At 40.6% G+C, this 26,885-nt stretch overlaps 1 protein-coding gene across 1 annotated transcript in view; it reads left to right on the top strand.

Annotated features, from left to right (window-relative positions):
- Positions 1-26,885, top strand: part of anos1 (anosmin 1) — an 88,222-nt gene that overhangs the window by 17,093 nt on the left and 44,244 nt on the right. The window contains exon 3 of the mRNA XM_077617250.1: positions 26,231-26,293. Coding sequence (XP_077473376.1) covers positions 26,231-26,293 — 63 coding nt within the window. The remainder of the gene's footprint in view (positions 1-26,230; positions 26,294-26,885) is intronic.

Here is a 26,885-nt window from a genome sequence, read left to right as displayed (position 1 = left end):
CTCGAGTACTTTCAAGCTGACAATGTAGCCAACTGCCGTTCTCTGCTTTCCATTCTGGTGGCCAATATCGACTCTTGGCACTCATTCTTTCGGCAGTTTTCTTTTTGAAAGGACGTTATGTATTTTTGTGAGCTAAGATTGTCGAGAACGCCATAACATCGAAATGCTTTTCACGGCTTTGTGCGAAGCTCTTAGCTGGCTTAATTCTACAAATGTTTCTTCGGCTTTTTCAGTACCATTGACGACGATTAATTCTAACGTGGCTCTTTTCATCCTTCTGCTGTGAATTGAATTGAGTTCATCACTAGCAGACGACAAAGCCATTTGAACAAGGCGGATTGATCATTCGCTGCCAGACTTGGACGTCTATTGCCATCGAAGGCACCCAATCAGTTCATTGTCTTAACCCTTTATGGAACACTCATAGTGCTGTACAATATGACGATATACATCGCCAAAATTATGATTATACTTCATATCGACAATTTACATGTCTATCGGCATTATTGCCATAAATAGACCTGTTCCAGCTATGCAAATTTTGCAGATGGCGCCCGTTTTGTGTGTGTTGTGTTGCTTCATTAATGGGATTCTCTATGCAATAATGCTGCCACCACAAGATGTCACTATCTCTAGTGAATAGTTAGCAAGTTGGCCCTTCCTCTCATCTAAGCATAAGTAATGCATGCAAGACAATTGAAAATAACAACAAGTAATCCACACAAAACATAGGCAACACAATTTGATATCAATATGAATTAATTTATTATTAATGATATTATTCTAATTTACGATCAGGGTGTCCCCTGTCTCTGGGATAGGCTCCAGCACCCCCTGCGACCCTAATGAGGATAAAGAGGTTCAGAAATGAGATGAGATGATATGCTAACTTAATATACAGCAGTCTTAAAAGTCAAAACAATTAGTCACAGATTTTCAACAGTAACAACCCGGCGACCAAGCGTCCGTTCTACCAAACGTCCGAGGACCAAACGTCTTTCGACAAAACGTCCGAGTACCGTATGCTATAGCGCGGCTTTTGGATAGTTTTAGGTTGCAGCATTACTAGATGTATTTAATAAGTGTGGCAGTTTCGTTGAATGTCAATTCAAAAAAGTGATTGGAAGAAAAAACACTGTCAGAATAGTTAATTATTCACAAAATAATTAAAGTATTTTACTGTATTGGGGCATACGGATATCGTGATTTAAAATGGCCGATATCGTGATGATTTTTCCTGTATTGCACTGCACTAGGCACTTAAAGTAGAACAAACGTCACTATTAGAATTCATCAATTTTTCATTAACCCAAACGAAAATGTCGTCCTATGGACCGCCACATTGTCTTCCCAGTCCAGACGGCCCTAAGAGGCGTCGATACCGGAAATGCGGGCTGACACGGCACGGTGAAAGCAGCGTCTGGCTTCGAATGGGCCAAAAGGTGCTTTGAAGTCCATTTCAACCCCCACTTTATCGCACCTTTGCAGCGCGTCGCAAGATATACGAGCTGACCACACAAACGTCTCATAAAATAGCGCTGACACACTTTCCGAGCTGAGAGGGACGCTTTCTTTTTAATCGCTGCTACGTCCCTTAGTTAAGAATAATTGAAGCCTCTGCTCCTCACAGACTCTCAATGGGGAAGTTCAAGCTATTTATTTTGGCGTGAGAACTCGTGGGGGTTGGGAGGACGGTGGGCTTTGAGAGACCCGTTTTGAATGAGACAGTAGCATTCCTCAGACTGTTGTTCGCTTTTTAAGCGCTCCCAAAGATGTTCTCACGGCAGTTTCGCAGGAAATGCCAAAAAATGCTACACACTACCTCATGAACAAACCTGAAAATGAGTGAACCCCAGGGGTTTATTGTAGGGATGGTTTGCAATGCTTTTTCATCACACCACTTAACAATCTTCCAGCTCAGAATATTCCAAAACTCACGTACTGCAGTTTTTGGTGGCCAAATTCAAATAATTTACACTAGAAGATTCACAAAAGAAAGGCATTCAAAAGTTAACAGTCAGATGTACAATGCCGCCAATTTTTTTTTTTTTTTTACAAAGCCTTTCCCATATATTTACAATGGCCCCGACTTGGACCTGCAAAAAATCTCTATTGTTGGTAATTTTTTTAATATGTATGTATAATATCTAACAGGAAGGGTACCCAAAAATCAACAGAAAGTCATACATTAGTGCCCCACAACCAACAGAAAGTGACCCAAAATTAAACTGAAGTGACTGAAAAATGCCCTAAAATGAACCCAAAGTTATCCAAAATTTACAGGAACTGACACCGGAATGCCCCAAAATGTGCAGGAAGTGACTTCTAAGTACCCTAAAACGGTACTCGGACGTTTGGTCGCCCGGACGTTTGGTCGCCTGGACGTTTGGTCGCCCGGACATTTGGTCGCCGGACGTTTGACAACATGACAGAGTTTACTGTTGAAACCAGCTCTCAAAATTATATTCATGAGAGAGAGAGTTTAATATCTAAATATCTACTGTTGAAACCAGCTCTCAAAATTATATTCACCCGGGCGACCTAACGTCCGGCGACCAAACGTCTGGGCGACCAAATGTCCGGGCGACCAAACGTCCGGCGACCAAACGTCCGGTTACGCCCTAAAACTACCAAGAAAGTGTAATGTAATGGCCTGCTATTGACCAAAATACCTGGATGAGAGTTCTTACCTTTCAGAGCCCTTGATGGTGTATACGTCCAATCTGTTTGGACAGGGAGAGGCGAATGAACCAATTGAAATTATCCAAAAATACCTTAAATTTAATTAATAAGAAGTGACAGCAAATCTACAGCAAGTGACCCATGGTAGAGCAAAGCACCCTACGCAATTTTACACAAAAGTTATCCAAATTCAAAAGGGAAGGCTTTAAGACATACGTAAGGTCTTCCTTTTCATCACCAGACTTTGGTAGAAAATGGAACATGTGACATATCAGTGAAAACAGAGAATAGACAATGTCCTCTGTGGACTGTAAATAAAATGCAAAGTACCGGCACGGTAAAGTCATCATCCCACAACCCAAGGTTAGATGTTTTAATTCTCTCCGTAGCGACTCTATAACTCAGAGACGCCAGTCTCGCCGGCGAAACAGCATGTCGCCATATTGTTATGAAAATGTCGAATATGTTCTTTATATAAGAAAAATACAGCTTTGATGACCTTGACTTTCTCATGAAAAGAAACGGAAGCTGAAGCGGAGGTGCGCTTATAAAGATGTACGTGACTTTGGAGCAGAATTCTGATGCTTTTGGCCAAGAGCTTTAAATTCAAAACAGGTAGAATCTGCTCACCATAATGTTTAAATGCCGCTGACGACTATAAATATCCGATCCATTTTAACTTGGAACATTCTCTCCTCTTCAGTTCAAATAGATTGGATTTATATCACTGTCAATAAAACTTGGAATTTTTTTTTTCCTGTCCACATTTTTGGACCACTGCACACTTTGACAAATTCACACCGTTGCACCTTTAAAACAACAAAAGTTACCGCAGTCAGACTTTCTTTGGATTTCACCCATAACATTCACGATTATGACAAGAACAGTTTGTTCTGACAAAAAAAAATTACAAAACGTTTTCAAAATTTAATAATGCTACTTTAACAAAGTGTAATTCACGCATCAAAACATTCACAAAATCAAGCCCCGCAAAAGTGGTCAGCCAGTTTTTGACAATTTGACAAAATCATCTTGATAATTTACAATAGCCCTTTCATTTTCAATAGCATATTTGACTCGTACAAAATTTTAGTTTTATTAATTTTCATTTAAGACCCGCCAAAAGTTCAAATCATGGTCTTTTTGACAAAGAAAAATTCCTAATGAGTCACAGGAGCTGTAATATTTGTTTAAACAAGGGTTTATGCAGGGTGAGTCATCAGAATTTAGCAAAATGGTACCGGTTTTTGAATTCATAACTAGGTGACTTTCAAAAACACTTATGGAATGGTTAGTGGTTGTGCGAAAAAAAAGTACCAACACCTGTAAGACTGCCTGGAAGCTTATCAGCAATAAAATGATCTATTTTCCTTGTCATGGGTAACTGGAATGGTCACCAACCTGTGGTCTTCTATTTCCTTGCTATGTTTCTCACAGTGGAAACTAACAGTCGAAATCTCTGAGTAAGCTAGCTTTTTGTATCATAACCCTAAACCACATGATTTTGAACAATCTTTGTCTTCAGGTCATTTGACCGTTGTTATAAAGCTGTGCACATACTATAGATAACCAGTCACTCTCATATGAATAAAATACACATGAAGGTCATAAAGAGATGTGGATGGTCATGGAGTTTGATATTCAACTTGGTGGCCCGGTGACCTCCATTTTGGTGGTCTCCAAGCAGTTGAGGCGAGACAATAGTGGATAGAAAACATTTTGGCCAAGAGAGTAAATTAGCATGACAAAAGGGAACCCCGCGCTTCGTCCGACGCCGCATGCGATGTTGACCGCGATGACTTTTTGAGTCACTCGAGTTTTTAAAAGGCAGATGGAGGAGAGAGGTCACCGTGTCTTTGTTCGAATTATTAGGCAGCTCCTGACTCACATTTGCGTCACTCCTCGGTGGCCGTGGGTGGACAGGCACACCCCCCCGTCCCTTCACATAGACATACACCCATGCAGGCAGGGGAGCTAGTGGCCTTTGTCCCCTCTATTTGACTGGGCGCTCTTCATGAAGTGAAGAGACTAATGAGCAAGTGCGCAGCTATTCACGGGGAGCCACTGTACCACATTTGTCAGGATTGTTACTGCACAGTGGCCACTCAAGACCCTTGAGTGTGATAATGTTTGCAAACAAATATTGACTCCAAGCCTTGAATGAAGCTCCGGCTCTCATCCTGATGGGCTCCATGCAATTTAGGCTGCATGTTCAAGTGAGTCAGGCAGACTACTTTCTTTTCAAGTTGCATAATTGCATACGTGGCTAATACCAGCAGAAATGTTAGAAGTGGACAGAATCAGATATCATAAATTCAAATTTGGCAGAAAAATGTATTCGACATGAGCTTAGTTATGTATACCCCTAAAAATGATATGGTTAAAAGAAAACTGAAAAGGGGAGTACAGTCTTCCCTCGATTATTGCGACTTTTCTTATCGCAAATTCATTTTTTTGCGATTTTTTTTCTGCTGTTAATTATTTTTAAAAAATTCATAAAAATGTGAAAATCCACACTGAAACTCGTAAGTGCAAGCCACTCTTGCTACTAGGACTAGTCACAAATCTATTTTCTTTCTTGTCCAAAATGCGATCTAAAAAGTTCATTAAAAATTATGTTTGTACATCAAGCAGCCACAATATGACAACCAGTGTTTGTTTGCATTGTTGTATGTAGATATGCTCCTAAGGTTGACAGTGCTAGAAAAAAACATTTAAAAAAAAATCATAAAAAAAGAAGAATCACTCATGATTAACGTGATTTTTCGGTTATTGTGGCCATGTCTGGTCTACATCAACCGCGATATTCGAGGGATTACTGTATTAACATCAGTGGGCAAATTTACATGCAGCCAATTTTTGGGTTATTTTTGAATGGGCTAATTGCATAATTTCCTTATCTTCCCAACCTTGAACTTTAAGCAAAATCTGGCTAACCCGTTACTTTCTACTCTCAATTAAAAGACTTAATGTTCAACTAACCTTCACTCCCTCAAATCATTCTAATTTGCCATGCACTCACCACAATAACTCCCTTTACTCAAAAATATATATATTTGGAAATGGAGCATGTGCACCAAGTCTTTCATGGCCAGATATTTATCACTGGGGTATTAAAAACCCCAAATAGAACATATTCAGATTTTGAATGGTTTTAAATTAATATGAAAGGCTTATTCACTGTCGTAAAAATGGAACATGGTGCCACAATTTGTGCTAATGGCGCTGCACCATGCGAGACCCCAAAAGCTTATATTATTTTTCTTTAACTTACCAGCTTGTTCAAGATATAGGATCCTGTCTGATATCCTCTGACCTTAGCTATTAAGCAATAAAGGAAGGATCAGTTCTGCTACACTGTTTTAGACAGCAGCAATGTGGCTATCAGATGTCTTTTCTTTTGCATCAACAAAGCCTGCCTGTTGACCAACTGGCACTGCAGACATCAATTGTGTAATGTTTCCTCATTCCGTATCTCAGCACTGAAAAACATAATTCCTTTGGATAAACATCTTTTCTGCTGAGCTACAAGGCAAGGTTGTGATAAGACAGGGGTGTCCAATTTTTTTTCCTCCCAGGGTGGCTTTTAGAAAAATAAATTGAGGGCCAACTAGCCTACACTGCATTTTTTGGGGATGTGGGAGGAAACCGGAGTACCTGGTGAAAACCCACGCAAGCCCAGGGAGAAGATGTAAACTCCACACAGTCTGGACGTGGGATCAAACCCTTAGAATTATGAGGCCGACATGTTAAACACTCATCCAAAGGGCTGTCTATGTGATTTTATGAATGTAAAATAAAATATATCAATTTCAATGAGAACCTCTGTTTAAGGGACTAGTTTCATCTTGTGTTAAATCTGAGAAGTGCAAAAGAATGTAAACTGAGTTTAAGTTTCTTCTGCGGGCCGCAGTCAATAAGTTTCACAATTTGCTGTTAGCCAATAAGAAAACAAAAAAAAAACAGGCAAGGGGGCCCAGTTTAGACACCCTTGTAGAAGATCACTTTTATAGAAACACATTAGAATAGATTTACTGGTTAAAAAGTATACTTTATCTAAACATATTTGCTCATGGGATTACAAGCATAGGAATCAGTAGCATACTAATAATTCATTGAATACTTCATTTGAAAAATCTGGGAAAAAATGCCTGGGCGACAAAAGCGGATAGTCATTATTTCTGAATATGGCTCTGCCTTTGCAGTCGGAATCCAGCCTTCCATTCATTTATGTTAGTTTAAGGGTGTGTGTGTGTTAATACAAGTGTAGGTGGGTGGGCAGAAGAGTGTAAAGTAAGGCTGGTCAGTCTCAGCAGGAAGGAGCTGATCTGGACATGGTTGTTAAGTTTCACTGGCTAAAGGGGGGGTCGCTTCATTGGTTGCTATCTGTGGAGCTCATTATTCACATGGTGGGTGGCAGAAAGTGGAAACCCCCCATGGCAAGCAAAAAAAATGCAAAGATGAGGCCACAGGAGAGGAGGTGAAAAGGCTGCAAATCACACATTTGAAAGTGGACCAAAACAACATGCCCAGGGAATTCATCAAGCGTCAGATAACCCTCATATTTTCCATGTCTAAAGGGATTTAATTCCCTTGTGGGATTATTACAACGAAAGCTGTGCTAAAATCCTCTTTTGGACCTGTCGCCCAGACAATCTGCTGTCATCCCAGTGTTTATTCATCATCCGAGGATGAATCCCTACACTCTCAAAACTCTTATTCCCACTCCAGCGTCCCATTTTGCCGTGGCGATTCCTCTTCAATAACAAAAAAGATGATCCAGCTGCTGGGTTTGTTCAAAGCAAAGCGGCGACGTGGACGGTCACGTTCGCCATAGGGAAGATTACTGTAGAGCATAAAGATCTTACGGCTGATGTGCTTAGCAGATGCGGGCTCATCCATTTTACCCCAGCTGCTGCATCAACGAGTCCAGTGTGTGCGGATGAGATGCTTTCAAGGATCATGGAAAACCACAGTGTGTGTGTGTGTTAACTCATTGGTAGCCATTGTTGGTGTTAGTGGTCAGTCAAGTCCAATAATTTGTCTCCTTTCATGTTTGTGCTGTGAATTCAAATGGATTTATTACTAATAGATGTCCAATTAATTTGCACGTAATCCATTTCAATTGGATTGGATGTCTGTTGCGGTCACATTGAGTTAAGGACTTAAAAATAGACACCTGTCTTTAGCATGAACTATTAGCCCTTGTTTTTCACAGTTTTAGTTTCATAACACCGTGTGCGGTCGTTTGGTCGCCGGTCGTTTGGTCGCCGGTCTTTTGGTCGCCGGTCTTTTGGTCGCCGGTCTTTTGGTCGCCGGTCTTTTGGTCGCCGGTCTTTTGGTCGCTGGTCTTTTGGTCGCTGGTCTTTTGGTCGCCCGGACCCAAACAACGGCAACAAAACAAGGTAAAACAACACGGTCTACGCATCAATAAAAGCCAACAATGGCCATGAGCAGTTTCACTGAGCTGACGTGTGAGTGTATAAGAGTTTGTATGTACATGCGTTGTCCCTTTTAAGAAGCTACGTCAGTCAGGGTCTTAACAAGTTCTCCAACAAAAAAAAACAAAAGTACGGTAAATTTGGAGCTTTTCTTTAGCCGAATAATTACTAGGGCATTAAGTATGACTAAATAGTAATTCACAGTTTGTATTTAGGGAATTTGAGCAACGATTTAAATGGTAATTATCACTTACCTTCCGGGTGACCAAAAGACCGGCGACCAATCGACCGTGTACCCTTTTTCACTATTCTAATTTCATAACACTGCTTTGAAACCCTAATTTGCAACCTTAGTTTAAAACCCTAATTTGGAACCCAAAGGCTAGTTTGAAAACCTAATTGAGAACCCAAACCAAAGTCTGTGACCCTAATTTGAAACACTAACCACAGTTGGAAACCTTGTCAGCCTGTTCTTGTCAAAATGGATTTAAGTCTAGCCGCTGTCAACGGCTGTCAATAAGTTAATGTTTAAATATAACGAGGTAAAATGGTATGATTCAGCAACTCATTTATTTAGGAGTAATTTTCAAAAGATTGAAAAGTTATTTAACAATTTCAGGATGATAGTTTGCAGTAAGTTTCCAATTTAAACAATGAACATAGTCAATTAGAAACATTTTAAGAAGGGCCTCACTGACAGCAAACACTTTAATTAGGCCTAATTATTGCTGTGTGTGTAGCTGAGCTGAAAATGAAACGCTCATGCCATTTTTAGCCTACAGAACGCATTGAGCGATCCAACAATATGAGCAGCCACTTGTGCCAGGAGGTGTACTAGGGAGGACAAGTAGGATTAGTGGAATCCAAGTGTTTCTTGCGACATGAATAAACAAATGGAGATAGTGATGGAATGTGTCTGCAGCGTGGGATTAGACCAGCCCCGGCCCTCGTTACTCGTGCGTCTTCTTACGTGCCGCTTCCCAGACCGAAGCCTCGGGCCTCGTTTTGTCTCGGATGATGGAGGGCAGGTTGACAGTTTGTCTATTTCGCCTTATCCCGCTGGGGAACGCCGCAATGGGTCGTGTTTCAAACTGGCATCTGTTTTTACGCATGCCAACATATTGCAATTTATCTGGACTTTGGATTGTCACGGGAGATCTCCAGGGTAATGATGCATTGGCCTGGAAGTGTACCTACTCTATAAACATTTTTATAAAATCATATTTCCATCCATCCATCTCTTTGCTATACCGCTTAAAGCAGGGGTGTCAGACTTGGGTTGGTTCGCGGGCCGCTTTAACGTCAACTTGATTTCACATGGGCCGGACCATTTTAGATATAATATTTAGATATATATTTTTTATAAATGGATTAAAAGAACTGGATTAAAATAACTGGATATTCAGTTTTTTATAGATCTAAAACAATGTTTATTTTAGTTTTTTTTAAAATATATTTTTAGATTTTACAAAATGATTTTTGAACTAAAAACACAGAAATAAATGATTAAAAAAATACTATTATTGATTTAAAAGGGGGAAAATCAGGAAATTTAATATACATCTATACTCTGGATTTTAATTCGATCCTAAAACAGAAAGTCGGCACTCATGATTTTCTTTCCCGGGCCACACAAAATGATGCGGTGGGCCAGATTTGGCCCCCGTGCCGCCACTTTGACACATGTGCCTTAAAGTATTCAGGGTTGCAGGGAGCTGGAGACTATCCCAGATGGACTGGTCGCCAGTCAATCAAATGAGAACTTAAGAGGTAGAACCATACACATCATCAAAACGTGGGAACTATATGTTGAGCTTTGTTAGAGATTTATGAAACAAAATGAAAAATGTCCATTAGCAAAGTATGTTTTTAATGAAATATTATCCATTTAAAAAACAGATTAAAACATTTTGAATTATATTTTTAAAATAATTTTATTTATAATGATTGAATTGAGCTTATTATATATCTTTATTGCCCATGGCAATGTAAGGTTTGTGTTCATCATTATTATTATTTTATCAGGTAAACGACCCCAATCCCCCCACAGACACACTAATTCTACTTTTTATTGTAGTTTAAGAGATCAATCAGTCGATGTGCCGCAATTGACACCTGGGCACAACTTTCAGACTAATGTATCAGGGAATTAGACAGACTGGGGTTACTAAATGACCTCTGTCCAAATTTGATCATCATTACAAGAATTTGTTTTGGAAAAAGAAGCTATGGGAGCCTGATTGTCACTAGTTTAAATTTTAATTGCCTTGCCACGGAGGGCACAGACAACAAAGAGGCAGAAAGTGAAGAGGAGAAGAAGAAAAAGAGGAGAGTTGGACAATGAATTATATATTCAGCCCGCAATCAGAGATGACTACTTTATTTATGAGCAAGAAAGCCCACACAGCTCACTCCAAGGCCGTTTTGTTTGCCCCTTAACTCATTGGCTAAGTATCCTACAACAACAAACTTTTACAGATTACAACTGAAATGATAATAATTGACATCTACATGAAATCCCTGTTCCAATGATACCAAGATCAGTATTCTCTGAGGAAAAACTGGAAAACTCAGCTTTCCCGTCTCCCAGTGAACACAAATGCAGGGATGAACATTTTCTACCGTCAGATAAAAAAAATATATCTTAGTTTTTTTCAGTCTATCGGTGCCAAATAAAACTGGGAGTTTGAAATCTGCATTTTTGAGTAAAGTTAACTCTACGTGAAATAGATATTTTGCACGGCCCTTTCAACACGCCATTAGATTAGTTTAATTAATAATAAAAAATAAAATAAAAATACATTAAAATTTGAAAAAAATACATAAAAAATAAAAATAATAAAAACACGTAAATAAATAAAAAAATAAAAAATAAAAAATAATACAAATTAATTAATCATAGGATTTAGAGGCTTGAAAAAACAAACAAAAACATTAAATAATGAAGATTTTTCCTCTGTTTTTGGACAGGAAATCCCTTCTGAGTTCGAGAACGTAGCCACACTCACTTGTGCCAGTGTATGAAAATCTACACATACCTAAATCAGCAGCCATTCAAGGTGTAGTTGTCCAATCCTTATGAAGTAGGACAAGGGTGTTAGACTCGGGTTGGTTCGCGGGCCGCGTTAACGTCAACTCGATTTCATGTGGGCTGGACCATTTTACATATATTTAGATGTTTTTTAATAAATGGATTAAAAGAACCGTATTAAAAGCCCCGAATATTCATTTTTTATAGATCTAAAACAATGTTTATTTTAGCTTTTTTTAGAATATATTTTTAGATTCAAAAAAATGATTTTTTAAACTAAAAACACAGAAAAAATGGATTAAAAAAGGACAATTATTGATTTAAAAGGGGGAAAATCAGGACATTTAATATACATCTATACTCTTCATTTTGATTTGATCCTAAAACAGAAAGTCTGCACTCATTATTTACTTTCCCGGGCCACACAAAATGATGCGGCGGGCCAGATTTTGCCCCGGGGCCGCCACTTTGACACATGTGAAGTAGGAGATTCGACAGCAAATTAACAAATGCACTATTAATAAACTAATTTAAATTCTCAACAGTAGCATGAAAAGAACCACAAAGTTGAACGTCTATAAATACTTATAAATAAATACTTCACTACTCTGAAGTTTCACACACTCCCCTCCCGGGCGGCTCGCCTTACCGCCATATCACGTCGTTATCATCGGCCGGCCGCCGTAACGAGATCTCTCCTTATCCACCCGGTCCGAGCTCGGTTTACATTTCGTTGACAATTTGACTCGATGGTCAGATCGTTGATAAGGAGGCCACTGGGTCTTTGGCGTCGGAACGCCAAAGCGCCCTGTCAGATCTGCCCACGGCGCGTGATTTACGCTCTCCGTAACACGGCGATGTTGGGTGCATGGGAGAGAGAGATAAAAACTATCTCTGAGGATGGGCCATTTGTTGCAACTGTCAAAAGCGGCGGCGATAATGAACTGGCTCCGTCCACACAGAGGAGCAAATAAATGTGTCACTGTCATGGCGACCGCTGAGGTTTGAGCAGATGGCAAACAAGACACACTGAATGGACATAATTGCCATTACGCCTGCAGGAAGTCAACATGGAAGGAAAAGTGAACAGCTTCCTCTTTCATCTCAAGAGTTTTGACAAGGTTTTAGAGTAGATTCGGCATAGCCATTCAGGCAGAAGAGTGCTAGATTCAAAGTCTCCAGTGCTGGATGATGAAGTCTTTGTTCTAGTCAGAGCAGCAGAGTACAGCAAAGTGGATGCCAACAGCCACACAAAGTGGGTTCACTCATTATATGCCATTGACTGTGAAAGATGTCCAATCCATTTTAATGGATTGGCTGTCTAGAGCTGTCAATGGCACTGAAGCATGAGCATTAAAAGCCAGTCTTCCCAGTTTAAATGAATTGAATGTCAGCCAGGTGGATTGAGTGGTTAACACGTCGGCCTCACAGTTCTGGGGTCAAAACCAGGTCGATCCACCTGTGTGGAGTTTGCATGTTCTGCGTGGGTTTTCCGTTACCGGACGTTTGGTCGCCCGGACGTTTGGTCGCCCGGATGTTTGGTCGCCCGGACGTTTGGTCGCCCGGACGTTTGGTCGCCCGGACGTTTGGTCGCCGGACGTTTGGTCGCCCGGACGTTTGGTCGCCCGGACGTTTGGTCGCCCGGACGTTTGGTCGCCCGGACGTTTGGTCGCCGGACGTTTGGTCGCTCGGGTGAATATAATTTTGAGAGCTGATTTCAACAGTAGATATTTAGATATTAAACTCTCTCTCTCATGAATATAATTTTGAGAGCTGGTTTCAACAGTAAACACTCTGTCATGTTGTCAAACGTCCGGCGACCAAACGTCCGGCGACCAAACGTCCGGGCGACCAAACGAGTACCGGGTTTTCTCCGGGTACTCCGGGTTCCTCCCACATTCCAAAAACATGCATAGTAGGCTGGTTGGACCATCGAAATTGCCCGTTGGTATGAGTGTGAGTGTGAATTGTTGTTTGTCTCCTTGTGCCCTGTGATTGGCTGGCCACCAATTCAGGGTGTCCCTGCCTCGAGCTGCAGCACCCCCTGCGACCCTAGTGAGGATAAAGCAGTTCAGAAAATGAATGCAAGAAATTATTTGGCAACTATTTCACTGAAAGTCAGTCATTATTTTTATGTAATTAGGTATGTATTCTCCCAATGCTTTTTTGCTTTGATAGATGTTAAGGAATTAATATTCAGAGAATAAAGTAACAATTTAAGGTCTAAAAAGTACTCGGAGGAAGAAGAAATAGCATGTAAAGGCACTCGGGCCCAAGTTTCAAATCTTACTGAGAGCACCACCCAGAAAAACAAGACATTTTGAGGTGCAAGGCATGCGACCGTGTTGTGTAAACACCGCAGAGTTATGACGCTGGCAAGATTTACAGCAAACATTCCTCGACTAGCCCCGTATTTCACTCGGCAATTTGGAGTAAATGCTCTTAGTCATCAGGAGGAAATTGGAAATCACCTTAGTGTGAATTCTTTTATTAAAAATCCACAAATCTACATCTCGCAGGATATTGCCACATGATTGGGATCTCTTTTAGTCTCACCTACAATCTGAGCCACCTGATGTTGTAGTGGTTCACTCGCCACTCGGTGGCGGTATGATTGTCTATGTGTGGCCTATGACTGACTGACCGAATCAGCATAAAAAATCTGATCTGCCAAATAATTTTTAAAATATAATTTATTTTTTGTTTTTAATCGAACAGGAAAAATACAAAATATGATAAAAAGCAAAGAGCCACATTCATTTTGGCCGGGAGCCGCGTGTTCACCACCCATGGTGTAATGCATATGTGTCAAAGTGGCGGCCCGGGGGCCAAATCTGGCCCGTCGCATCATTTTCTGTGGCTCGGGAAAGTAAATCATGATTGCTGACTTTCTGTTTTAGGATCAAATTAAAATGAAGTATATGATGATGTATATTACATTTCCTGATTTTCCCCCTTTTAAAATCAATAATTGTAATTTTTTAATCAATTTTTTTCTGTTTTTAGTTCAAAAATCATTTTGTAAAATCTAAATATATATATATATAAAAGCTAAAATAAACCTTGTTTTAGATCTATAAAAAACTAAATATTCAGGGCTTTTAATCCAGTTCTTTTAATCCATTTATAAAAAAAAATCTAAATATTATATCTAAAATGGTCCGGCGCACATGAAATCAAGTTGACGTTAAAGTGCCTCGCGAACCAACCCGAGTCTGACACCCTTGGTCTAATACATTTGTATGGGAGCGAGTAAGAGAACAGTTCCACTGGATTGGGCATCTACAATTGACAAAATGATTTAAATTCACAGCCAAAAGATAAAATCAGCCACATGTTTGGACTTCTATCACCGTCAATAGCCACCAAACTAGTCAAATATTATTTTTCAATTGAGCCTTTTCACTGAATCCATAGCTTATAAAATGTCCAGAACTGGGAAAACCATTTTCTCCTTCAAACGAGTAAGCCTTTAGAATATCGTGTTGCAAAGTCACATCTCAAGACGGTTAATCATTTTTCACCGACGTGATACTTTAACAGCAGCCACGCACACACACCTGCGCCCAGCGGAAAATGCTGCTATCTCGCGGACCTTGAACATCACATAAGGTGGAGGAAGCGCTGTCTAGACATTCGAAGGCAGCGATAGCGTCTGGCTGATTTAGCCGCTTTGCTATAATGCTCCTTTGAAACTTAATAGCAGTCTCGAGAGACATGAAGAAAAACTTCTCCACTTTTTCAGTGAAATCTTACTGCTCGATAACCTTCGGGCTGATCAAGATCGATTTTAAAGGGACAGACAACAGCTACTATAAATGACCATGTGACAGATGTTTGTTCAAAGTATTTAAACAGGATTTCCTCCAGTGCATTAGTAGCTGATAAGCAGTGCAGTGTTATAAAAGAAAGTAAAAAAAAGTAGTGTGTGTATATATATATATATATATACACACAAACACAGTGGGGCAAATAAGTACAGTGGTACCTCGTCATACGACCGTTCGTCATACGGAATGCTCGTCTTACGGGGGAAATTTCGATCGAATAATTCGCCCGTGATGCGGTCAAAGTTTCGTGATGCGACCAAGCCAGGTTGCCATGGCATTTTTTTGGCATATCTTTCGTGTATAACAATATTTACGAGCACCGGATGAGCTATTCAGACCAGGAAACGCACAACGCGCATGCGCGGTGAAAAGAGGGCTTTCTGGGTAATGAAGTATACTCGTGCTCGCAAAAGTATCCCCGGTAGCAACTCTATCATAGGCGCCGTTCGATGGGACGCGAACACAGATGCTACAAGCTAAAAGGAGCCGCTAGCCAGCGCCCTGAAGTTCCCATGAGCAGCGGGGCGATCGCTGATAAAAGACTCTGCTCGTTGGCTGCTCATAAGAACATCGGGGGCACTGGCTCGCAACAGCATCCCCGGTAGCAACTCTATCATAGTCGCCGTTCGAGGGGATGCAAACACAGATGCTACAAGCTAAAAGGAGCCGCTAGCCAGCGCCCCTGTAGCTCTCATGAGCAGCGGGGCGATCGCTGATAAGACTGCTTGCTGCTCGTTGGCAAGTGGTCGTGCGTTCTCCGATTGTGAGGACATTTGTGTGCATCATTTTCGGAATATTTTGAAGGGAATAGTACGACAGCAAACAGCCCATCGATAGCGAACGTGAGGGTGGAGTGTTTGTTCTGTTTACGAGTGCGTTGTGTGGAGGAAAAAAAAAAACGAAGCCCCTCTCCCCTCGGCGAAATCCGGCCAATTTTAGTTAGATTAAACACTTTATTTCTATTAAACCACTCGTTATTTATTACTTTGTCAATATATGGCGAATTATAAGAAATAAAACATTTTTTTTCAATCCAATATCCTGTTTCTGGTGTTTTTTTCAGAGAGTTGGAACAAATTAAATTGTTTCCCATTCATTTCAATGGGAAACTTTACCTCGAGTTACGAGTAACTTGTCATACGAGCTCAGTCCCGGAACGGATTAAGCTCGTATCTCGAGGTACCACTGTATTTAGTCCACCACCATTTGTGCAAATTATCCTCCTAAACCTCAACCATAAGAGACAGAATGTGGAAAAAAACAGAAAATCACATTTTTTGATTTTTAAAGAATATATTTGCAAATCATGGTGGAAAATAAGTATTTGGTCATGAACAAAAGTTCATCTCAATACTTTGTTATATACCGTTTGTTGGAAATAACGGAGGCCAAATGTTTTCTGTAACTCTTCACAAACTTTTCACACACTGTTGCTGGTGATTTGGCCCATTTCTCCAGGTCTCTTCTAGAGCAGGGATGTTTTGGGGCTGTCGTTGGGCAACACAGACTTTCAACTCCCTCCTCTGATTTTCTATGGGGTTGAGATCTGGAGACTGGCTAGGCCACTCTAGGACCTTGAAATTCTTCTTACGAAGCCACTCTTTTATTGCCCTGGCTGTGTGTTTGGGATCATTGTCATGCTGAAAGACCCAGCCACGTCTCATCTTCAATGTACTTGCTCTTGCTCACTGTCCTTGTTATCATTTTAACGCCACGGGGTGAGATCTTGCATGGAGCCCCAGCTCGAGGGAGATTATCAGTGGTCTTGAATGTCTTCCGTATTCTAATAATTGCTCCCACAGTTGATTTCTTTATACCAAGCGTTTTACCTATTGCTGATTCAGTCTTCCCAGCCTGGTGCAGGTCTACAATTTTGTCTCTGGTGTCTTTCGACAGGTATTTGATCTTGGCCATAGTGGAGTTTAGAGTATGAGAGACTGAGGTTGTGGACAGGTGTCTTTTATACCGATAATGAGTTAAAACAGATGCTGTTAATACATGTAACGAGTGGAGACCTCGTTAGAAGAAGCTAGACCTCTTTGACAGCCAGAAATCTTGCTTGTTTGTAGGTGACCAAACACTTATTTGCCACTCTAATTTGGAAATAAATTCTTTAAAAATCAAAACAATGTGATTTTCTGTTTTTTTTTTTTTCACATTCTGTCTCTCATGGTTGAGGTTTACCCATGTTGACAATTACAGGCCTCTCTAATCCTTTCAAGTAGGAGAACTTGCACAATTGGTGGTTGAGTATGGTGACGGCTCTTGGGAAGAAACTGTGATTGAGTATTTTTGTCTTGGCTGTTATGGTGGTGTAGCGTCTGCAAGAGGGCAGTAGATTGAAGAGTTCGAAGCCGGGATGTGTATTGTCAACCTGTGCACCTGAAGCCCAACATTACCGTAAATGTAGCGGAGTACAGTGGATTGCGTGAGCCATCAAAATATTGTCACGTCCAGCATACCTGTCAACCTCTGCCGATAACTGCCCTTATAAATGATTATGATTTCCCCTTACAACCCCCCAAAAAACCTTACAAACACCGTACAACTCGTACGGTGTTTGTAAGGTTTTTGGGGGGTTTGTAAGGGGAAATCATAATCATTTATAAGGGCAGTTATCGGCAGAGGTTGACAGGTATGCGTCCAGACTTCTTTCCATATCTGAAAGGGTCTCTCTAAAGGCATCTTGAGTGAAGAGAGTGGTGAGTGTGGCTTCTCTCAGCAAGAAATGGAACAAGTGACTGGCAAGCCGAGATTGCAGCTGGACCGCCAAAACACGACTAATTCCTTCTAATTCGTTTTAATATTGGTTCAATCTGCCCGGCGCAAATTGGCTGCGCTCTCTCTCAGCTTGGTTATTTTCCTTGTATTGTTAGAACAAAGCTAACATTCATTTATGGAAGAAAAGTGCTAACAAAGGCAGAATATAATGGCAACATAATTGGGAGGACCAAGTGCCAAAACGGTAACAGAACTCTTCAAACTATGTCATCCGTCGCCAAGCTTTTCCATGGAGTGTGAACAACTTCTTTCAGTGAGTGACACCAGAATGTGTGTGTAACATATCCTTCGTGTGACTTGCCATAGGGTCCCAAGAAAAGAAAAAAAACCTGCAGCTGGCTTTGGCCGCGTCAAAACGATATTTCACAAGATCGAAAATGTGCCCGTGAAAGCCACACGAGCTTGCGGTTGTCAAATGTATCGTTTTCTGGAGAGCTGCTTGGAAACATGAATTTTCTCAACACAAGCTTAATGCAGATGGAAGAATGAAACCGGGGAGAAATACGAGTTTTAAAACTGGATTTAGGTTGGACGTGGCCTTAGAGCATGGGCATCAAACTGGGGGCCTGAGAAAATAGAATGGCTTCAATTGCGGCCAAATGAGTTAAATATTTATATAAAAGGAAACCGGAACAACAAAGATGAGTTTGACACCCTTAGAGTTTGGAGGGTTGGGGAGAATGAGGTAACTTGAGGCTAAGTGACAGCCAAATAAAAAAGAAATATAGCGAGGAGTGAGTGAAGAGTCTGCAGGCCACTGACTCCTGGATGGGTCAATAGATGGGTGGAATCATTGTGCGAGAGCGGTGGGGGGTGTGAAAAGTGCAAGGCCAGTGGAAAATAGGCCCAACTCAGTGGGATTCAAAGGTGAGATTTACTATTTGTGCCAGCGACACATCCAGAGCGTGAGGTCATCTCGGTTGAGCTTCATACTCAGCCGTTAATAGTTAAGATCCGTGACATTGGATTTGATGCTACAATGCTGCTGTATATCAATTTGGGGAACATTTAGATGCAACATGGGCAGGGCTTTTTGAAGTTTATAGTTGTATTTATCTACCATTACTTTATTGCACATTTGTAAATGGGATTTTTTAAGTGATTTCAATATCAAATTATTATTTAATTTAATGGCATTTAACAAAATTGTATGTTTGTGTATTTGGGGTATTTGTCATTGTTTACTTTTATACGAGTAATTGATTTTTTCAATTATACAATATACAGTAGATTTCTAAATATTAATAGTTTAGGAACCAAGGATGATCAGGATATTTAAAAAAATAAAATAAAACAAAGTTCAAATGAACTACGACCGCCTGGTGTCTAACCAAGAAGGCAGGCAATACTGACATTTTTTAGAAGCAAATTTGTAATTAATCAGATCTGAAATCAATTAGAATTAAATTTCTAGTGAATCACTTAAGTATAGTTCCAATGTAAGTTCTGCTATGACTGACAGAAACAAGACTACCGTATTTTCATGACTATAAGGCGCACTTAAGTCTTAAATTTTCTCCAAAATAGACAGGGTGCCTTTTAATCCAGTGTGCTTTATATATGGAAAAAAAATTAAATGTGTCATTGAGGGTGCGCCTTATAATGCGGTGCGCCTTATAGTCGTGAAAATACGGTAACCTTCCTTAGGTTAGGTTAGAACTTTATTTCATCCCGTATTCGGGAAATTTCTTGCTTGCAGTAGCAAGACAGACACAAGACACACAAGACATTGTAGACCTAGGTAAAAAAACTGGAGCTAGACACAGGAAGTCCTTAACTGATTACCATTGACGAGATCCAATCATATGGCATTTTTCATCCTTCTACTGTGAATTTATCACTTATAGACGCCCAATCCATTTCAAATGGGAGAGTGCAGGTGAATGAACGAATGCTGCCAGCCTTCCCACTTCAAATGGATTGGATGTCTATCACACTCAACGGCAACCAACGAGTTAAGAACTTCAAAATTGACAGCTGTCTTGACCCTTAACTGACACCTCTTGTTTTTCGCTGTTTTAATTTCAGACTCTATTCTTAGTTGTGCTAGTAAAAAAAGTGTAATAGCCTCTTAAGCAACTAATTATCGCTGACAATTCTCCCAGTCAAAATGCATCAGACATCTATCGGCGCCAATGACATTGAAACATGATCATTCAATTAGATTCACAAAGTCCTTTAGACGCCTTCCGCTTCATAAGTAAGAGATCCATCACGATAATTAGCACCCCCCCCCTTATTTTCTTCCTCCATTGTCCCCTTCCCATCTGCCGTGGGTCGTGGCATCGGTGACCGCTCAGTCTCAGTCTCTCATCAACAACCCCCCGCCCTCTTAACACCACCGCAACATTTTATTACAGCGTGAAATGGGGATTGAAAGAGCACTATGGAAGTTGCTACTTAACCATGCAGAGTGTGTCACTGGTGGGCTAAAGCAGATAAGAGGACAAAAGGGAAATCAGCCACACAACAACATGCATTCACATTTGTGAACTGCTGAAGTCCACAAAAACAACGCCTGTTTACTTCCCAGATGCAATGTTTCTTATTTTTAAGGGGCCAAATTTGTAACCTCATTGGGTAATTAAACGCATTCCTTGAGGCTATTCACACAGATGGTAGGCGATTCGCTAAAGGCTAGGCCACCCAGAGCCAATATGTACACCCGTGATTACAAACTACATTTGTGGTGATTCTAACAATATTATCCGAATAGGCCAGTCTTTCTCAATTATTTTCAATAAGCCCCCTTCAGAAGAGTATCATTTTTCGCAACCCTGCACTTTTGTCCGTGACTATAATTGGTAGCATTTGTCGATAGAATTTTTAAAACCCTTTATGGGGCAAGTGACTATTTTAGCTGATGGTATAATTTAAAAAATGATATAAAACATGTTAATACAAAGTAAATTGACTAGAAAATGTAATTTCTAGAGAAGTTTGCTCTGCTGGTTGGATAACTCCCATGGGTCATTTAGTCTTGGTTTTGGGGCTTTAACAGGTCAATTCCAGTTAATTTCTGAGCATTAAGAGGTCACTTCCCGTCGAGTTTGGTCAATTTACGATTAACTTTGGGGCGGATTTGAAGATGTAGATCGAAGACGGAATTTATTTTAGATCGATCCCAGTGATGAATATGCAAACTGACGAGTGGCAAATATTGAACATTCATTCATTTTCTGAACCGCTTATTCTCATGAGGACCACAGGGGGTGCTGGAGCCCATGCTAGCAGACATTTTGCATCAGGCGGTGGACACTCTGAATTGCTGGCCAGCCAATCGCAGGGCACGAGATGGACAATCACTCACGCTCATGCTCAGAGCTAAGGGGAATTTAGAGTGTGCAACTAGCATGTTTTGTGGATGTGGGAGAAAAACGTAGTACCCGAAGAAACCCCCGTAAGCCCAAGGAGAACATGAAAACCCCACACAGTGAGAATCCACCTGTGATCGAACCCTTGACCTCAGAACTGTGAGGCTTATGTGCTAACCACTTGGGCCACCAAAAGTCCCTCAAAAAGAATCTATTGATTTTTTCCAGGTATCTTTTTACACTTCAGGTGAGAAACTATAACGCAAAATATCCATAAAATTACATACTGTGCACTCAAATAATAAAAATCCTTTCACATTTCAAAGGCCCACTCGTTTAGTTAGTTTAGTATTTTTGATGGCATTGTATAAAAAGTACAAATTAAAAAAAAAGTTTTGAAAAAAGCAAAAATTGTGAAAAGCATCAAAATCGGACAATATGAAGAAAAATTAAGACTTAATTTTTCCAGCTCACCCAGTCTTTAGTGTCAGTCCAATGAAATTAATCATTGTTTATCTACAGTATGCCAGCAACTTATAGTGACAGGTGAATGATGATGGTAAAAAAATACAATAAATCTGTGGATTCGGCTGTTTGCATTCATAAGTCAAAGCTTCGTGGGCGTAGACCTGTCTTGTGTTAAACTAATCGGCCCTGTTTTTATTCCATTGAGTAAGTACATTTGTGAGTAAATTGATGCAAAATTACCATTATTTCAGTATTTATAATTTAACTGACATTTCTTTGTAATGGAGTGCCATGAAATTAAAATGTTTCTAATGTGAAATGTGTGCATTGGCTCAACTGAGATTGGGAAATACTGATTCATCATCTACTTTATCCACACTGGTTTTCCGTTGTTTCATAACACTCTTACATGCGATTCATCACAGAAAGTATAAAGTCAGTATACGAAGATCAATCAATTGTTCGTGAGATCGCAAATGCTTTGAAAGGGCGTGAAGCGTTGGCGGCGACGCACGTTAAGGCCTCTTTTCCCCAACTTGTTGCCAACGTTGCCATGGTTTAGATTGCACATTGAACTGAGTAAATAACGATCGGGCCCTTGGTTGATGACGGCACCTTTTGTAAACGTATTCAGCCTTTTGTATTTGCTTTGGCGGGACATCTGTTGTCGATGTTTTAAACGTTGGGCATCTGGAGGGGCGGGGCAAAAGGGGGTGGAGTGGGATGACAGATATGACAGGTTCGAGCATACCTGAAGGCTAATGTCTCTCTTATACGAAACTTCGAGCTGTCTTCAGATCTTGATGGTTTACATTGAACTTGAAACAGGACATTCCAAGTCGACCGTAACTCTTTCTGTGGCTCTTTTCATCCTTTTGCTGTAAATTTTAATGAGTTCCTCCCCTGTTTGTCAGTAGTACACGAGTGCCAGCCAATGAACAGCTGTTTATCCGCTGCCACTCTCCCAATTCAAATTAATAAGGTGTCTAGCGCCGTCAGTGGAAGCCAATGAGTGAAGGAATCAAAGTATGATTACCATGTTGTGTAGAAACCCTCAGCCATTTCTATAGTGACTGTTTTTATTAGGGTCAATGGCGAGGTGGAGCATACCTTGCAAGAGGGTCTCAAACTTGCAGTCAAGTAGGCCTTGCAAGACAATATTTTGCAGGCCTCTACTTACCATCAAAGTTTAGTTTTACTCCAAAAAGATCCAAAAGAGATCACTCACCTTGCTGTTCTTGTTGAGGACACAAACTGAAATAACTACTACTTCATTATTTGTGGGCAGTACGGGAGAAATTATATTTTAGGGATGGTTACGCAACTTCTAGGCCTGATTTTTTTATTTTCTCTGGGCTGATTACTAATTTTGGACTTGTTAGATGTAGCGTTGTACATACAGATCACGAAAATTGAGCTCAAACACATGCAGGGGATGAAATAATGTTGAGGGACTGAACTATAATCTCTAAAAATAAAAAATAAAAATCACGCTCTGAGGAACATTGCAGCAAAGCCCTATAAAATATATTTAGAATTTAATTCTGAGAAATCCACAAACAACAGAGTAGCAATTTAGTTAGCGTCCTAAACAACAAAAAGAAAAGTCAATGACCTTTTGAGCCCAACCTCGGATGCTCAAATGCTCTCATTGATGCAACCTGTACATACCCACAAAAATCATAACAATGAAAGGATTTTAACCCTTTCTATTCACATGAACTGTACACTGTAGTCCAGTTTCAAAACTTGAATTTTAGTGTAATCGAAGATACGAGCGATGTTTGAATTGGATTGAATTTGCAGGAGGTACAGGTGCTTTTGTTATGTATCGCCTCGGTTGCGGAGGCGCAGAAAAGCAGACAGACAAGTAAAAGTACTAGTGCCAAAATGATTTAATGTGAAACAATTACACGATAAACCTTCCAAACTAAAAACTGGGAAAAATAACAGAAACAACCTGAACGGGGAAGCACACAGACAGAGAGACGCACATCAATGAAAGGCAACATACCGACAGAGAGAAAGTAGTAATCTCACGCCCGACAGACGAAGACACGGGGTTTAAATACACACTGGGCTGATGACAATCACAAACACCTGGGTTACACAAGGGAAGGAGATCCAGAAAAGACACAGCAGGGGACACTCATGAACAATCACATGGACAGGACACACAAGAAAAAACACCCATCCACCAAACCCCAACAATATAAGCAAGCTATTGCCGTTAATGGCATTGAAACAACCATTCAAGCTAAACCTTGCGAGCCGTTCTGACTAAAAAGCGTACTGAATAACAGAATACAGTTCAGTCCTAATTCTAATGAGGCCTTTTTTGGTGAGAACTAAGCAGGAAATTTCTTTTAAAAACAACAAAAAAGCCTCATTTTGCTATATCCGTTCATGCTACTTAGCAAACAAGCACGTTGAGGTAATGATCAATCTATTTTCACTTGTATGGCTGTGATTGTGAAGAGCCAGAAAGAGATTCATCCTGCAGGGAGAAAAAAAAAGCCAAAGGAATGCATTCAGCTGGTGCTTACAAGACCTTTCACTGAGTAAAATGAGCCTTATCCTTGGGCTTACGTGCGTGCGTTCAGTGATTTGTTGAAGGGATTTGCTGGGTTTTAGCTAGTGGACGCCTTGCCGGTAGTGTCCTCTACCTTCCTCACGAGGTTCCAGCTACTTTTTGATCCGTGAGGGTGCGGCAGAGTGAAGGTACCAAGGGTGGAGAAGAATGACTAATACGTCAGTATCACATATGTAGTTTGATTTGGCGTTAGTTTCACCTCTCATTGGTCCTCGTGACTCACACTTCAAGTACGACACCATCATAAAAGGACCGTATATATACACACTGTCATGAGGTGTCTGATAAAAACCCTTGGTGGATTGAAAAAGCATCTGTGAAACGCCCACCACTTGGCCCGCAGAGAACATGGTGTTGAGCAGAACAAAGATCTGACAGGCGTGGGCTTGTGTCAGGGTTCTCCTGAAGATAGATATATAATCGGCCCGCACTGTGCAACTTTGTCAAAAACTCGTAAACTTTTCACTGGGAAAATCAGAATAACGCCGAATGAGATTATTAACTCTTTGTAGGGTACGCATTGAGTTGGCCATCTCATCCATATTTAAATGGGTGGGGTGAATGACTGTTCATTGGACCCTTCCAGCCAAAATGGATTGGGTGTGCAGCACTGTCAATGACATTGAAAGATGAGCATTGACAAACTGTTGTCCCAGTTTAAATGAACTGGACGTGTATCGTGGGGAAATTATTTCCAGAAGGGATTTTCCTTTATTGACGAGAGATCCTTAGTAATATCTCTCATATTATTATTTTTCCGCCACTGCATTGATAACCACAGGTTTTTGGAGGACTTATTTGACTACATCAGAAACTCATTTTCATACTTTTCAGGTTTTAACATAGTCAAGTTTTATCATAGTTTTAATATCTGTCACGTTATTATTTTTTATCAGTGCATTTATAATCACGTGTTCCAATTTTTGAGGAATTATTTGACTACATCAGCAAGTCATTTTCAAACTTTTCTGGCTTTCTAATTACATGACCACAAGGCACGTTTCTTAAGGTAAGACTGCCAGGAATGTGGTCGTTGTCAGTGCTTACACGACGCAATTCCAAACCGAGATTGTTGACTCATTCAGAGGTATTCAAAGACCGTCGATAATCGGGTGACGGTTAATACATTTACGCTCGATAGGTTGCAAGTGAACCATTCCACTAGGGAACATCCCAAAACAACACAGTAAATAATGCAAGTTTTCTCAAACAAAGCCAACACGTTTCCAGTCCGTGCAAAACGATCGCCATGTCACGCATCAAGAATGTGTGCAGCTATGTCCCAGTGTCGCATCGCTGAAGTTCTAAGATGAGGCATGTGCACATTGAGCGGCTTTGGCTGTGGTTGCTGTGGTTTGGGCCGCTCCGGGCGCTTTGCAGATGCAGTCTGGCATCGCTTTCGTAATTTCACCAGAGACCCCGAACGCCCCGCCCCCATCTATCTCAGTCACACGTGAAATCCCTCCGCTCCGGCAGCATCTGCCACATTCTATTGGGTACAATCACTCTCATCGAACGTGATTCATTCGGAGTGATTCGATGTAATAAACCCTTTGCGACCAAATTTGAAATTCTATCACCATCCTATTATGTTTGACAAAATGGCTCGCCGCCACACCGATTTGATCCTGCACCTGCGTCAAATGTTTGGTCAATGCGTTTCATGTGGGAATCCCAAGAACTTGAAGGCAAAGTGTGTTGTTTATGAAGCCGCTGGTAAAGAGGAAGAATTTGCTACTGGTGCCAGATGGACAAAATCAGGCCTGGACATGAAAATGAGGAGCAGGTGAAGTGGCAGAGTGAGGTGCAGACAGTTGGGTGGGGGGGCTCATGCTGTTAAGGCATGAAGGAGGAATCTGTCAGGGGCTACATCAATAGGAACCCAAACAGTACTAGATTACAAGAGACGGGGTGTGTCTGTCTGTGCATAATGGACCTACCTTGGCCGTGTTTGCTTTATGATTGAGATTATTTATGTCTTTTCAAGGTATGCGGGGCATCTGTAGGAAAGGGAGGTGTGTGTGTGGCCTACGGGAATCAAACATCTTTTTGATGTCGCTGACACCTGTTCTCTTGCTTTTTTTTTACAGTGCCTAGAGCCCTGCAAGGAATCATGGGACCTGAAAGAAAACCAGTGCCAGGATCTATGTGAGGTATGTTTTTGTTGTCTTATTGGGACCATGTAAAAGCAGGGCTGTCAAACTCATCTTTGTTGTGGGCCAGATGGCAGTTATGGTTTTGTTTGGAGGTTCATTATTCGGCCTGAGGCAACATATCGTTTGTAATATGTGCAAGTGCGTTTTTTTCAGTTTTATTTACAGCAATTGTCGTCATACAATAAGGGTGTCAGACTCTGGTTGGTTCGCGGGCTGCTTTAACGTCAACTTGATTTCACGTGGGCCGGACCATTTTAGATATAATATTTAGATTTTTTTAAATAAATGGCTTAAAAGAAATGGATTAAAAGCCCTGAATATTCAGTTTTTTTATAGATCTAAAACAATGTTTATTTGAGCTTTTTTAAAATATATTTTTAGAATTTATAAAATGATTTTTGAACTAAAAATACAGAAAAAAAGGATGAAAAAATTGCAATTATTGATTTAAAAGGGGAAAAATCAGGAAATTTAATATGCATCTATAATCTTCATTTTAATTTGATCCTAAAACAGAAAGTCGGTACTCATGATTTACTTTCCCGGGCCACACAAAATGATGCGGTGGGCCAGATTTGGCCCCCGGTCC

Source organism: Stigmatopora argus, chromosome 13 (assembly GCF_051989625.1).
Source record: "Stigmatopora argus isolate UIUO_Sarg chromosome 13, RoL_Sarg_1.0, whole genome shotgun sequence".
NCBI lineage: Eukaryota > Metazoa > Chordata > Actinopteri > Syngnathiformes > Syngnathidae > Stigmatopora > Stigmatopora argus.
Note: the sequence above shows the minus strand (reverse complement) of the source record. Positions and strands in the feature narration are given on the sequence as shown.